The 14,197-nt window shown below is 45.5% G+C and overlaps 2 protein-coding genes across 2 annotated transcripts; both read left to right on the top strand.

Moving 5' to 3' along the window:
• The first annotated feature begins 613 nt into the window (after positions 1-613).
• On the top strand, positions 614-6,780 carry LOC119294770 (mitogen-activated protein kinase kinase kinase 1-like). The gene is made up of 9 exons (XM_037573030.1): positions 614-1,974; positions 3,129-3,213; positions 3,343-3,405; positions 3,541-3,698; positions 4,975-5,050; positions 5,133-5,192; positions 5,329-5,436; positions 6,041-6,307; positions 6,439-6,780. Exons 1-8 carry the CDS (start codon positions 731-733, stop codon positions 6,245-6,247), a joined length of 2,001 nt encoding a protein of 666 aa, XP_037428927.1. The 5' UTR covers positions 614-730; the 3' UTR covers positions 6,248-6,307; positions 6,439-6,780.
• Positions 6,781-7,856: 1,076 nt separating this feature from the next.
• LOC119294771 (protein OPAQUE10-like) lies at positions 7,857-12,247 on the top strand. Its single transcript, XM_037573031.1, has 8 exons — positions 7,857-8,284; positions 9,542-9,633; positions 10,050-10,200; positions 10,347-10,478; positions 10,613-10,747; positions 10,852-11,409; positions 11,521-11,675; positions 11,835-12,247. Exons 1-8 carry the CDS (start codon positions 8,153-8,155, stop codon positions 11,968-11,970), a joined length of 1,491 nt encoding a protein of 496 aa, XP_037428928.1. The 5' UTR covers positions 7,857-8,152; the 3' UTR covers positions 11,971-12,247.
• The last annotated feature ends 1,950 nt before the right edge of the window (positions 12,248-14,197 follow it).

Raw genomic sequence — 14,197 nt, 5'->3', positions numbered from 1 at the left:
GAAAGCAGGCAAGCAGCACAATTTTTCCACTGGCAAGCAAAGTGGCAACGTCCATTGACACTCGCCTTTTGTTTTGGGTTGCATTACAACTTGTACTACAATGGCCACCACTTGCCTACTGTTATCACTGCGCCATGTGCTAACAGTCCCCAGATACCCGACCCAGACGCCCTCGAATTCTGTTGCCTGCCTGCGCGGCTGCGCCGCCGGCCACCGCCGTTGACAGCCGGTGGACGGACCGGCGACGGCGCGCTTTCACACGCTTTATTACCACTAGTCCACTACCACTGGCCTCACGTCCACGCAAACAGCAGCCATTTTCACCGCTCGCGTCCCCCGCTGACGGGCGGGGCCCACGCGCATCGACCCCGTCCGTCCGTCCTTGTAACCGCGGGCCAATCCACCGCCGGTCGTCGCAGTCAACCCGCGTCCAGCCACCCCGACGTCCCCTTCCCCAACGAGACCACGCAAGGCCCGACCCCGACGCGACTGCCAGCGGGCCCCGCGACGGCGCAGGCCCACCTGGCATTGAAACCGCGGGACCGCCCGCGTCGGAAAATTATTTACCCACCGCGCGCCAGCGAGCGCGCACGCCACCTCTCCTCCCCCGCAAGCAGCCGCAAGCCGCCGAGGCCGACGGCGACGGGAGCCCCCCAATCCCCAAATCCTGCGGCGCGGGGCCTCAAATCCGGCGCCGGGCAGCCAGCCTCGGCCCGGCGTATGGATCCAGATGTTCTCGTGGGCCCGTAGCAAGCAGTCCTCACCCGCCTCCTCCTCCGGCCGCCGCGGCGGGGACGCCGCCGCCGCCGCCATGGACTCCGGCAGAAGCCGCCGCAGCGGCGGCGGGAGCGGGCACGGGAGCGGCCACGGCAGCGGGAGTGGGAGCGGGAGCGGGAGCCGCGGACGCAGCCCGCGGCTGGAGCGGCGCAACGCGGCGAAGCACATCGACTACGAGGTGGGCGCGGCGGCGACGTCCGTGTCCGCCTCGTGGTCGACCTCGTCGTCGGAGCGCTCGCCGGGGGCCCGGCCGACGCGCTCGCTCGACCTCGCGGCCAGGGGCGGCCGCGCGGACTTCCGCATCAACGGCAGCGCGGAGGGGGAGGTCGACGAGCTCTGCCGCAGCCTGGGGCTGTCGGGGCCCGAGGACTTCGCCATCCCCGTCGCCGCCTGGGAGGCCCGCAAGGCGCGCTCCAGCTCCGACCTCCTCGCCCGCCCCCGCCCGGACCCGGACTCGTCGGCTCCTCCCGGGGAGGAGCCCGCCCCCGTCGTCCGCACCGTCTCCGCCCCCGAGGTCCCGTGGCCCGCGCCTCACTCCTTCCCCGACCCCATTCCCGAGGAGTCCATCCACTCCTCCTCCGCTTCCACCGCCACTGCCACTGACTCGGTGGACGAACCCATCATCGCGCCGCCGGAGGAATCCCCCAAAGCTACCCGTGCGGTTGCTGTTGCGGCGCCCGTCGCGGCCTTGTCACTTCCCTCGCCGAGAAGGGGCGGCGGGGAGGTCGGGATCCGGGGCGTCCGGCCGCCAGTGCTCTCCCCGCCTCCGCCGATCACGGGACTCGCGCCGCCACCGGCGAGGCAGTCGTCTGTGGCTGAGATCATGAGCGGGTCGGCCTGGGACATTGTGAACTCGTTCGCTCCCACGGAGGAGAATAGTGAACTGAGAATGGCCTATGGACATGCTGAAACATCTCACATGTCAGACACAGAGGAGGATAATCCTGAGGAGAACGATGAAGGATTGACGGGGCTTGAGGGGGAGCTTAAAGGCTGGAGGGTAGGGGAGACCTTTGAAGGGTTCACCGGGACATCCTCATTGTCGACAACAAATGATGATGATGCATCTAGCACGAATACAGAGGCCGTGTTCGTCATCTCGCCGAATGGCAAGTTCAAGCGGAACATCAAGTCATGGATGCGTGGTGCACTTCTGGGAAGTGGCTCATTCGGGATGGTGTACGAAGGGATCAGTGAGTAAGTAGCAATGTTATTATTGGCATTTTATTGTTCATGCACCTTATATGTTTTAAATTCTGAATGGTCCAAGGAGGTACTGGGCTCTTCTGTCTAATTTAGGCATAACCTGGAAGTAAACCTGTTTATTCGCCTTGTGTTATGATTAGTTTGTCTACAGATAAGCTTAGTTAGTCCAAACAGCCCCATTGTACCATCACTATAACAGGGCAGCATCAGATCATTTAGTATGTGCTAGAGTTTACAAGTACGCAGAACTATATCATTCTTTTTTGCGGGGAGAACTATATCATTCTACAGGTAGATTATCAAACATTTATTTGGGTAAGCATGCGTGTAGTAGTTGGTTTGGGCTTTGGGGTGGAGGTGCTCAGAAAAGATCTGATATGCACTGGTCGCTCAATTTCGTAACACACACACACACACACACATGAACATGGTATATTGAGAATATAATACGGAATAGATTTAACCTTGGCCCTTCAAACCTTATTATTTAGTATACACACCTTGCTATATTCTGGGGGTAGGAACAGGGATTTGTCCAATCAAGCCCATTTCTGTAATTTAGCGCAGCCAGGCGAGGCAGCAGACCACTGCAGTCTGGATGTGTTACTGCTGTCTGCCGTAGTAACATGTCTGGTACAACAAATGTTGATTGCTCACGGCATGCTTCTGTACATGTTCTGACCATGATTATTCATATGTCATAAAGCTCACAGTAATCTGCAGAGGGGATCTAGTAGAGTGATTACTGATTGCTTTATCTTCTACTGTTTGGCTGATCTAGGAAGAACTAAGATGGGCTTGAGGGAATCAGTTTGTTTCTGGAAGAAAAATAATATGGCATATTGTATATACAAAAGCAAAGGATACGGTGATTTGACCCTTTACTGACTGAGATTGATTGATACCCAACTCTTGACTTTTGTTCAGCTACTAAAATGCAAAACAACATTATCAATCAGCTGAGCGTTACAAAACATGCCTTCTGATTATCCCTGCACAGTAGACACTTCTCTATTCATGAAAATATTGGAAGGACTTAATGTTTGATACCTATTCTTTAGGAGTGAGCAAGTGTACTTGTTTCAGCTGTACCATTTGGTAAGCATTTAATATATTTTGCTCTCTGTTATTGAATATTTCTGCAGTGAAGGTGCGTTCTTTGCTGTTAAGGAAGTATCGTTGCTTGACCAAGGAAGCAATGCACAGCAATCTATTCTTTCACTTGAACAGGTTAGCTGTTGCTATTGATTTGTCTCAGTTATGATATCAACTATTGTCTATGCACATTTCACATGCTCTGATATCTTCTAAAGCTATATATTTCATTGCCTGATTTTATGTTTGTTTTTTGTTTCTTAGGAAATCGCTCTCCTTAGTCAGTTTGAACATGAAAACATAGTCCAGTATTATGGAACTGACAAGGTATTCCACACTCCTTTTGATGTTACTAGGTTATATGCATTACGATTCTGGATTTTTTTTTTCTTTAAGCAATCCTTATGTCACATATAAAATTTGTTTTATTTGTGTATAATGATGTTCAAAATGTAAATGCAGGAAGAATCAAAACTCTACATTTTTATTGAGCTTGTTACACAAGGTTCTCTTTCATCCCTCTATCAAAAGTATAAACTGCGAGACTCACAAGTCTCTGCGTACACAAGGCAGATTCTCAATGGATTGGTTTATCTCCATGAGAGGAATGTGGTCCACAGGTATAATGCTGCTTCTCTTATGATTTATCTTGAAAATAATCAGTGCTCATGAGCCAATAAATTTCATCCTTTCAACCACTTTTCTAGTATTGAATAATGAGTTTTTGCTCTCATGGGTCATGCACTTATTATGTGAATAGCACATAGGGAGCAAGTTTGCTTTCCAAAAGCTAGTACCTGCTCCATCTTCTTAAGGTGGCATCCACCATAGACTACTGGAGGTTAAGTAGGTTCTTTTGGATCATAAGCAAATAAAGCTCTTTTGCTCTACCTTCTTTTTGTTCATTTTGGGTCAAGTGGGAGGGTGAGATGCGAGGAGAATATTTTTTTAATAATTTATTTAAAAAATCAGTGCATTACATGGTTTGTATGCGTATCATCTGTACTGTAGTTTGGGATTGTGAAGCCAACAATACACAACAATGATCAATGAGGTACAGCCTGTTAGAAACAGAGCAACTAATTCGTTCACCGTCATCATTTTGGATTCTCTACATCAGAGCAAGTAAACACTTGACCCTCTGACTGGTACCCTGGAAAAGGCGCCGCTGGCTTGCTTGGTCAAATACAGGCACTGCTTGATTTCTGTTTTTCATCCCATTTTGTCTCTTTCTGTTTTGCATTGGACATGTCATTTTTGATGGATATACTGAGAATACACCACTTTAACATTTAGGAGAATTTGCTGTTTTAAACACCCGTAATTCTATGATTTGGCATTTTGATCACTTTATTTATTTTCCCTTCATTTTGTGCATCTTTAACTCACTTGAAATACCAATTTTGCCCTCTACATAAATGAAGTTCTTTATTGTTTTTAAAAACTACACAAGTGCCTTTCACCATACATATCGAAGCATCTGAAGCCTGCAGGCGCATACGCACGCACATGTGCACCACAATTGCCTAACCCTATTCAGCAAAGATCAGATCAATAAATAAGCTATCTCTGGACCTTCATACTACTAGCAAATTAATAGATCCCCTCAATGTGCTCGCTGAGAACTCCAAGGCACAACACCTGTTTTTTTTCTTTCTGAAAAGGCTCTTGTGTTGTAAGTAAAATGGTAGGCGTTGGCATATAGCTATAGAGGGCAAAGTTGATATATCAAACGGGTGGAAAAGAAGCAAAAACATCAAGGGAAAATAATAAAGAGGGTGAAATGTCAAATCATAGAATTACCTGTGTTTAGAGGGTCTAATCCTAAATTACCATAAAATTGATGCCAGTTCATACAAATACTTTTGATTAATTGAGACAGTTCTTTATACTCAGAGATATCAAATGCGCCAATATATTGGTTCATGCAAATGGATCGGTAAAACTTGCAGATTTTGGGTTGGCAAAGGAGGTGAGCCTTGTTTCTTCTACGAGATTATTTGCGCGTCTTCAAATGGCAAATTGTCTTATGTGGTATTTTCTCTTAATTTCAGATGTCTAAAATTAATATGCTGAGATCATGCAAAGGAAGTGTTTATTGGATGGCACCTGAGGTAATAGTCATACTTTAGCCCATGCTGATCAGGTTCAAACTATTCAACTTTTATGTTATTTGGCGATATTTCAGGAATAATCTTGTGGTATCTTTTAATAAGCGCCCAAGTTCTAAATGCACCTTCCCACTTTCAGGTTGTTAATCCTAGAAAAACATATGGGCCTGCAGCTGATATGTGGAGCTTGGGCTGCACTGTGTTGGAAATGCTAACCCGCCAAATACCATATCCCAATGTCGAGTGGGTATGTCATATTTTCAACTTCACATGTTTTAGTTCTCTGGTATTGACTTGCCACACAGAAAATTAAGTATGTTGCATCGTTAACTTTATTATGCATGAGACCTTTGTTGTCTAGGGCATTGAACTTTTGGGTGTGAAAAATGTTATAATTAAGTTGCAGAAAAACTCTGATTCGCTATTTGACTTTCTAATAAAGATGCGGTAGGATGCCAGCAGATCTTGTCCTTTTTCTTTAAGTTAATTGATATTTAGGGATTTGGGAGCTGTCCATGCACTTGCTGAGGCAGAACATGGGGAAATCATCACCTTCCCCCCTTCCAAGCCTGAATCATTTATCAGATATAGCTATTCTAATTTTTATATTTGGTACATATAACAATGATAACCCTGTGCCTTCAAAATTATGTGTTCTTTTTTTTCTATTTTTTATTACGGTGAAAATAGCACATTATTTGTGTCTGATGATTTGGGTTCCAAAAAGCGTGCTTGTGATTATTTCTATGGAGTGTACTTCTCTCCGAATGATAATCTGGATAACTCGTTGAAATTTAACCTACTTGGTGTTGATTGTCGGCTCCCAACTAATGCTTCTTTGCTACTTGTAGACAAATGCTTTCTTTATGATTGGCAAAGGAGAACAACCACCCATTCCCAGCCACTTGTCAGCAGAAGCTCAAGATTTCATACGCCAATGTGTACGAGTCGATCCAGACGAGCGACCTTCCGCATCACAACTTTTGGCGCACCCATTTGTTAACCGGCCACTTCGAGCTTCTTTTGATTCTTTGTCTCCTCCGATCAATAGGCCCTAGTATTGATAGTGTGGTTTCTCTGTTTGTGCCACCACGGTCCACGGCTCATCTCCTGATTTGGTAAGCTGTCTACTTATGCCAAACGTATTGTGTACAAGCATCCTAGATGTTAGCTTTCTCATTTATACTTAGTCAATGCCAGTTCTGCACACCATTGTTCCATTTTATCATATAGCCTATCGTTTTTGCAGATCTTCATGATCTCCACCATGGGGGGCAGTACTTTAGGAGGACGTAGTTGAGCATGTGCAGTCAAATAGGATGATGGGTGAGGTTGAGCACTGACCATGTTTGTTGGATTGTTTGTGCATTTTTTTCATAGGCAAAGTTTTCGATAGATTTTGTTGTACAACTTAGTGGAGGAGAGAGTTGGAACTGCAGTGCTGCTAGGGTGTCCTGCTGCTTTGTAAATGTTTGACCACTGGCTATTATTCTTTACCCCATGGCTGCTTGTTGCTCCTAAATCAACCGGAGCATTACTATCGCATGGTATAGCGGTATTCTTTTCTTCTAGTGAGTGGAAATTTTGCATTTTTTGTGGTGTTATCGCTTATTTTCCGTAATTTTGTTTGGTGATTATTCGCTGTACTGTACGGTGGAAAGGGAGTAACTGGCATTGATCTTAGGGCATGTACAATGGTCGATAAGGTAGTTTTATCTTAAATCTTGCATGTAATTTAGAGATGGCAAAAAAACATGTCTACAATGGGTCATCTCTTAACCTTATCTTCAATAACTAGTTATTCCTAAAAATATGGTGAGACATATTGTGCTAACAGATCATCTCTTGCCTTCTCTTAATTAAGAGAAGACAAGCCTTCTTTTATGATTTCTCTCTCCTCCACCTCATCATTTATCCTACGTGGCATTGCTAAGATAGAACCATTGTACATGCCCTTAGCATTCTGTTTGCTGACTGGATCATCAAATGGGATGCTAACTGTATTACCTGCCCTGAAAACTGGAATGTGATTGAGGTCCCGTTGGATTTACTATGATTAACTTGCACATGGTGGTCGGTCGCTAAATAATTGCGGTTTGACTAAACAGCCGACAGTACTATATCGGTTAAATCCTTCCGTATGTAGAGTGTGCTTTACCCTGTTCGTTGAATATTTTGGTGGAGTAAACTTTGGGTGAAATGCTAATTGCATTTGCCGTACGACACGAAGTAGTAGTAACTCGAGACCTTTGACAGCCAGACTATCTGCGGCCGTACGTGGTCGAGATGGATAAGCAACCTCTTCTCCCAGAGGACTCGTCTCCTGCATCACAGGACACGAGTGAACACCGTGCTCGTATGTCGTCTACCAGTCTGTACTCTGGAGTGTGCTACTCGCAGCAGCCACGGTCCGTGGCCATACGATACGGATGGCGGACTGGGCGCCCACGGCGCCAGCCCCGTCGCCGTCTCCTCCGTCTCCCGGTTTTGTCCCGCCTGCTCGTGTAAGTCGTGAACTCGTGATGAGCCAGACGGCGACCCGGCACGCAGCACCGCCCGCACCGTAAAACCCATACCCGGCCCGGCCTGGATGGAGCACGCCAGCCCCCCTTGTCTCGGAAGTGTGCGTGCACGTTGCATGCGCACACACCTGGCTCTGGCTGGCCGCCGCACGCACGGCAAGCCGAGCGAAATCCCAGCGATAGGCGCGCGCATCACGGGATTGCAATAGAAAAGGCGAGCAGCAGTAGTACAGTAGAGTGATTTACGCGCGGGGGCCTCGTAGCGGCCGCGCTTATTCCGGCGCAGCGCGCGACACGCGGTCACCGCGTGGCCGCCCCCCGCACCCGCCCGCATCGCCGCGCGCTCCACCGCCGCTCAAGCAAGCAAGTAGCGGCAGCCAGGCCGAGAGGATCTCTTCTCGAGGGACGCGCCGCACCAGCACCAGCACCATCACCATCGCCATGAGGAGGGGGCCTCAGCAGCAGCAGCAGCAGGGGGAGCCGGCGGCGCCGGGGACGGGGGCGGGGGTGGTGCGCGTGGACAAGGCGTCGCCCGCGTCCAGCTTCCGCCAGCTCGACGACGCCTTCTTGCAGGTCAGTCGGCCAGTCCAAACCCACCTTCGCCAAGTACTACTACGATTTTTATCCACTCGCCGCCTGGTTCGACCGTCGGGGAGCCGAGGGTCAATGGAACAGTAGTGCACTCTCTCCCGGCGCACCCGCAGCGCCAGGTTCCCGGCGTGGCAGAGCCGGAGCGCGTGCCGGCAGGCCGGCCGGCGTCGCGCGCTGGGTTTCTTCTGGCCGGCTTTGCTCCCTAATTTGTCGCCGACGATGGCCCCGGCGCGTTCTACGTGCGTGGACGGTCTGGCCTGGCGATCTGTATCGCGAGTGGTGTTCAGGATAGGATGCTCTGATTCGACGGCGTGGAAACGATGCGCATGTTCGAGCTGTTTTGCCAAGATAATCAACGCCCAAGTGTCGATCGTATCCGTGCACTCGAAAGAGATGGATGGATGGATGCGGTGCTTGCCAACCACTGCAATGGGACGTCCGATTTACTACAGAAATTTGTCAAGACGTTGATGTGTGCATTTTGTACAGCAAATTTGTGTCTCATAAACACGAGGTTGCGCTGTGCATTCTGTTGAACTTTTTTTTTCTTCATACAATTATGTGTCAACATTGGATAAAACTGTACCGTACTAGCTAACTTCTTCTCCTATGAGTGTCAATCGTATTGCGCTGTATATACAACAGAAAATTTTTAAAATGTACACCTAAAGTATGCATCCTACACTCATCCGCAAACATTCTTAGTAACTACCAATACTTAGGCTGTATATCATATAAGAAATACTCCCTCCGTTTCTAAATACAAGTCTTTTCAGAGATTTCAATATGAACTACATACGGATGTATACAGAGTTACAGACATACTTTAGAGTGTAGATTCACTTATTTTGCTCCGTATGTAGTCCATATTGAAATCTCTAAAAAGACTTGTATTTAGGAATGGAAGGAGTAGTATAGAGTGTAGTGCAGTTCTTCATTCTGTTTTCGCAAAATAAAAAGTTCTTTCATTCTGTTCTTTTATATATCCTTATGGGCTTGTGTGCACATGCTTACCAGCACATCTTTTAATTCTGTTATATATCCTGTACTGGAAATACTTTTCTTGTTGGTTATACATATACCTCTGCACTAACCACCTTTTTTTCTGTCGCTATCCTGCTTCTGTACATCGGAATATCTTCTATTGTGCTTATATATACTATATATAATTATTTTGCCTTTGTGTTGACGCCTTTTTTGATTTTTTGGCTTCCCTTTTTATTTATGTGTTTGTTTCAGAAACAAACAAAAATCTGGCTTGGCGAAGTTCTCCATGTCAGGTTTGATGAAGACATTTTGGTAGCAGACCTCCTAGGTGACGGGGAATTGCTGTAAGATCCATTCATCATCACTTTCTACTTCTCTAGCGTGCAATCCTACTACCTGGTATTACTTTGTACTCCCTCTCTAAAGAAATATAAGAGCTATATTTCTTTATAAAGGGAGTAGGTTTTTTGTATGAATTTCCAGTTATGTAATGTGCAACTAAGAAATCTTGGGTTGCAGTGAATGATATGCTTTAGCTAATAATGCCTAATAGGCAACTTTGGTTCTTTACAAGTGTGGGCTTATGTCTACATTATGAGCCAACTGTTCGGAAAAATAATGCTTAACACTTCCCAATCCTTTACCTTAATTTATATGGGCAATATTAATCAAAGTAGTCACATGTTCTGACACATTTTTATTTCCTTAGCTTTTCATAATTTTTTTTTTGATATCTTAATTCTGTTTGTTATGCCGACAGATTTCAAGTTTCCAAAGTGATATGGAAGAGGCTACTCAGAAAGAACAAAGAACAACTCAAGCAATCAAAAGTATATATTTATGAGAGGCCATCTTTTGGTAAAACTAACGGGAAATATACTCCATATCCAAAAGTAGACTCGTTTCTAAAGGTATTGATAATTTAATGTTACTCGTAGCAGTTCAGTCAAGTCGTCATCTTTATTTTCAGTTTATAAGTGCATTAATTTTCACTTTACTGGCTTGATATTTATTTTCTTTCGAAAGGGCAGGTTTATCATTTTATTTTATTTTCCAGGTATGCCAAACCCTTGGATTAGCTGGAATTGATTTGTTTACCCCTTCTGATGTGGTCGAGAAAAGAAATGTTCGGAAAGTGTGTATGTGCATACGCTCACTGTCTAAAAAGGCTGGCATGATGCAGCTGAACGTAAGTCCTAGATTTGAATCCAACCTATTTCAACAATGCCTCTCTTTCTGCAAAATAAAAACCTTTCGGTCAAATTTTCATTGACCAATAAACACTGTAGTTCTAAAACAAGTGTTTCTGCTCCCTGGTGACAGGTGCCTGATTTTGATGTTGTAACCCACACAATAGCCATGCCCAACTATATTGTTGGAGGCATCCGCAGAAGTCTGGAGCAGCCACAATGCAGTTCATCTTGTTCGAGTGGGCACAGTCCGCGTGCCATTTCTAAAGTAGTGCATTAGCTGGCAAACTCTTTGTAACAATGGTTTCAGTTTTCTTTGCATGTTCTTGCCGACTGATCAATATTATTCCTTTCAATCCCTATTTTCCACAGAGCATATTTGAAGGACAGAATGATGAACAAAGCGACCGACATTATGACTCTGATGAAGCAGAGAGCAGTCTCTTTGTGCTAGGGCCTCAGGATTCTCTTGATGACGACAAACTTTCCGAGCTTTTGCAGTTGGGCGATGCCCCCAAGGAAGAAAGAGAAGGCTATGGAGACAGTGGGCATGAAATGCCCGAGGAGAAGTCGCTAGCCGAATCAGCGGGATCACTTGAAGCTGGTGTTATGGATGCTGATACTAGGAATTCGACTCCTTTTCATGAGAACCTACTCTCACCAACAGATCGGTGTTCAACAACTAGAACAAATAAATGTTCACTAAGTTCAGAAGAATCAGACTCCATAAACAGTTATTTAGCTTCCGACAGTTGCAAGAATGATTTGGACGGTCCTCCTGTCAAAGTGTCCGAAAGGATTCATGATGGACACGTCGAACCTTCACATGATTCTGTTCAGGGAAATGGGAAAATATTCACTGACCATCCAGAAAAAGATGACAGCGCAAGCCAAGAGCTGAAACATGAATTCAGCACTAAGGATCACATGGTATTTCCTGATAAAATGCCAAGCATTTTGGATGCTACTCTTATTGTTATTTCTTTTTGTCTGGACTACCACAATATAACAATAACATTTATCTTGCTTTCACTAACCCAGGACGCTTGCAAATCTGACGAACCGGGAACAACTGAAAGCAACAGCAATGCTCAGGGGACCGGGAACAATGCTCCCAAATCAGGGAAAGGGGTGCTGAAGTCAGTTGCTGGAGGGATCACGCTCATCGGCGCCGTGTTCTTAGTAGCTCATCTCAGGTATGGGATCATTGTGAGCATTACACAGCAATCTGACGTGCAGGACATTACTAGATCTTCTGAAACCAGAGCCGTATGCATCTTTTTGATGCAGAGGCCGGGGCAAACCCCCTTTTCAAAAAAAAAAAGATCTTCTGAAACCGTCTATTAATGCTGCAGGAGGAGCAAGGGGATAAGCTTTACAACTATTTTGCCTTCACTTTCTGAGAAATCAATTCAGAGCGACTCGAGGGCGAACAATGTGGACAACGGAAAGACAACCGAGGTGTATCCAGGCGGCTGGCTCAAGGTTTGACAGGAGGGACATGCCGAATAAACGGGCGCAATTTGAAAGGTTATGTCTGATGTAAATTCATATCTACTGTACTTATGGAGCGTTATATACCAGCGGTATCCTAATTTGGTTATAGAGCTGCGTCAAGTGACCTAAAGTTAAATGTGATATATATTACCGTTCTTTCCGTGTAAAGAATTGTATAGGTGATTTATCACTGTTCATAATTCAGAGCAACTTTCTAATAGCTTCAGGCTGCGTTGTCATGGAGGTGAAATATGTCCAAATTTTTGAGCTAGCTTTTGCCTACTTTCACTCGTTGTCATGGCTATTTTTCACAGCAGATTAATACGGTTTTGTCAATTCTGAGTTGTCGAGGCCTCCTTTGTTTCATATTGTAGAAATATCATAGGAATAGGAAACTTGTACAAAATCAGATGTCATGTTGTGTTGTATGGATTGTTTGTTTGGGGGTTGTTGCTTTATATATAAAGCGGGGCGAAAGCCTTTTTCGTTAATGAGATGCTATGTATCTCAAATCCTATGAATAGGAATAGGAAAAGAGATGTCCTTTGGTTCACATCATATGATTTTTCTTTCATATCCTAAGAAAATGATTTTTTTTATTAAGTCTAGACTAATGTTTATTTTTCTATGAATTGTTGAGGATAGAAAGAATTCCTTGATAGGAATAGGATTCTACTCCTACAAACCAAATAACTCTAAAGGATTTTTTTTCTATAGAAATCTTTTGCTGTAAAATTCCTACAAAATTTCTCCAAACCAAATGAGGCCTGAGTTTTTATTATGTCTATGTTAACATCTTGAGCTGTCTGATGTCTCGGTGTTGATTTGTAGACATGGTATAGAGAATTTTGTATCTTTTGCGAAAAGGTCAAATGCCATGTATTATATATTAAGTAGCACATGCCTTATGAAAATACATTTATATTTTTTTAACACAGTATAGACGCAAGCACTCATATATACGCGCATACATTCACCCTTATAAACGCACACACGCATACCCTACCCCTATGAGCACCTTCCAGAGACTGAGCAGGCATATTATCTTGAGATTTTACGAAGTCACTGTAGGCACCTCGTAGTCGACCGGAATGTCTCCTGCCACCGAACACACATTGCCGGAAAATATTGAAATAAATTCAGGACAAATAAGAGCATCAGGACTTGAACCCTGATAGACTGCCGGTGGACATCGTTTATTATCCATGCTATAATTGTATTGATAGGAAACTCAGATACATGTGTGGGTATATAGACAACACCATGTCCCTAGTAAGCCTCTAGTTGACTAGCTCGTTGATCAATAGATGGTTACGGTTTCCTGACCATGGATATTGGATGTCGTTGATAACGGGATCACATCATTAGGAGAATGATGTGATGGACAAGACCCAATCCTAAGCCTAGCACAAAGATCGTGTAGTTCGTATGCTAAAGCTTTTCTAATGTCAAGTATCATTTCCTTAGACCATGAGATTGTGCAACTCCCGGATACCATATGACTGCTTTGGGTGTACCAAACGTCACAACGTAACTGGGTGGCTATAAAGGTGCACTACGGGTATCTCTGAAAGTGTCTGTTGGGTTGGCACGAATCGAGACTGGGATTTGTCACTCCGTGTAACGGAGAGGTATCTCTAGGCCCACTCGGTAGGACATCATCATAATGTGCACAATGTGACCAAGGGGTTGATCACGGGATGATGTGTTACGGAACGAGTAAAGAGACTTGCCGGTAACGAGATTGAACAAGGTATCGGCATACCGACGATCGAATCTCGGGCAAGTAACGTACCGTTTGACAAAGGGAATTATATACGGGGTTGATTAAATCCTCGACATCGTGGTTCATCCGATGAGATCATCGAGGAGCATGTGGGAGCCAACATGGGTATCCAGATCCCGTTGTTGGTTATTGACCGGAGAGCCGTCTCGGTCATGTCTGCATGTCTCCTAAACCCGTAGGGTCTACACACTTAAGGTTCGGTGACGCTAGGGTTATTAGGAAGACTTGTATGTGATTACTGAATGTTGTTCGGAGTCCCGGATGAGATCTCGGACGTCACGAGGAGTTCCGGAGTGGTCCGGAGGTAAAGATTTATATATAGGAAGTCCAGTTTCGGCCACCGGGAAAGTTTCAGGGGTCATCGGTATTGTACCGGGACCATCGGAAGGGTCCCGGGGGTCCACCGGGTGGGGCCACCTATCCTGGAGGGCCCCA

Source organism: Triticum dicoccoides, chromosome 4B (assembly GCF_002162155.2).
Source record: "Triticum dicoccoides isolate Atlit2015 ecotype Zavitan chromosome 4B, WEW_v2.0, whole genome shotgun sequence".
NCBI classification, from domain to species: Eukaryota; Viridiplantae; Streptophyta; class Magnoliopsida; order Poales; family Poaceae; genus Triticum; species Triticum dicoccoides.
This window is presented reverse-complemented; position numbering and strand designations above follow the sequence as displayed.

Excerpts from the sequence above, each read along its gene's own strand:
- LOC119294770 (XM_037573030.1), top strand. The coding sequence starts at position 731 with ATGTTCTCGTGGGCCCGTAGCAAGCAGTCCTCACCCGCCTCCTCCTCC. Across the intron at positions 1,975-3,128 it reads GTGTACGAAGGGATCAGTGA|TGAAGGTGCGTTCTTTGCTG; the intron begins GTAAGTAGCAAT and ends ATATTTCTGCAG. Across the intron at positions 3,406-3,540 it reads AGTATTATGGAACTGACAAG|GAAGAATCAAAACTCTACAT; the intron begins GTATTCCACACT and ends ATGTAAATGCAG.
- LOC119294771 (XM_037573031.1), top strand. The coding sequence starts at position 8,153 with ATGAGGAGGGGGCCTCAGCAGCAGCAGCAGCAGGGGGAGCCGGCGGCG. Across the intron at positions 10,201-10,346 it reads AAGTAGACTCGTTTCTAAAG|GTATGCCAAACCCTTGGATT; the intron begins GTATTGATAATT and ends TTTATTTTCCAG. Across the intron at positions 10,479-10,612 it reads CTGGCATGATGCAGCTGAAC|GTGCCTGATTTTGATGTTGT; the intron begins GTAAGTCCTAGA and ends CCCTGGTGACAG.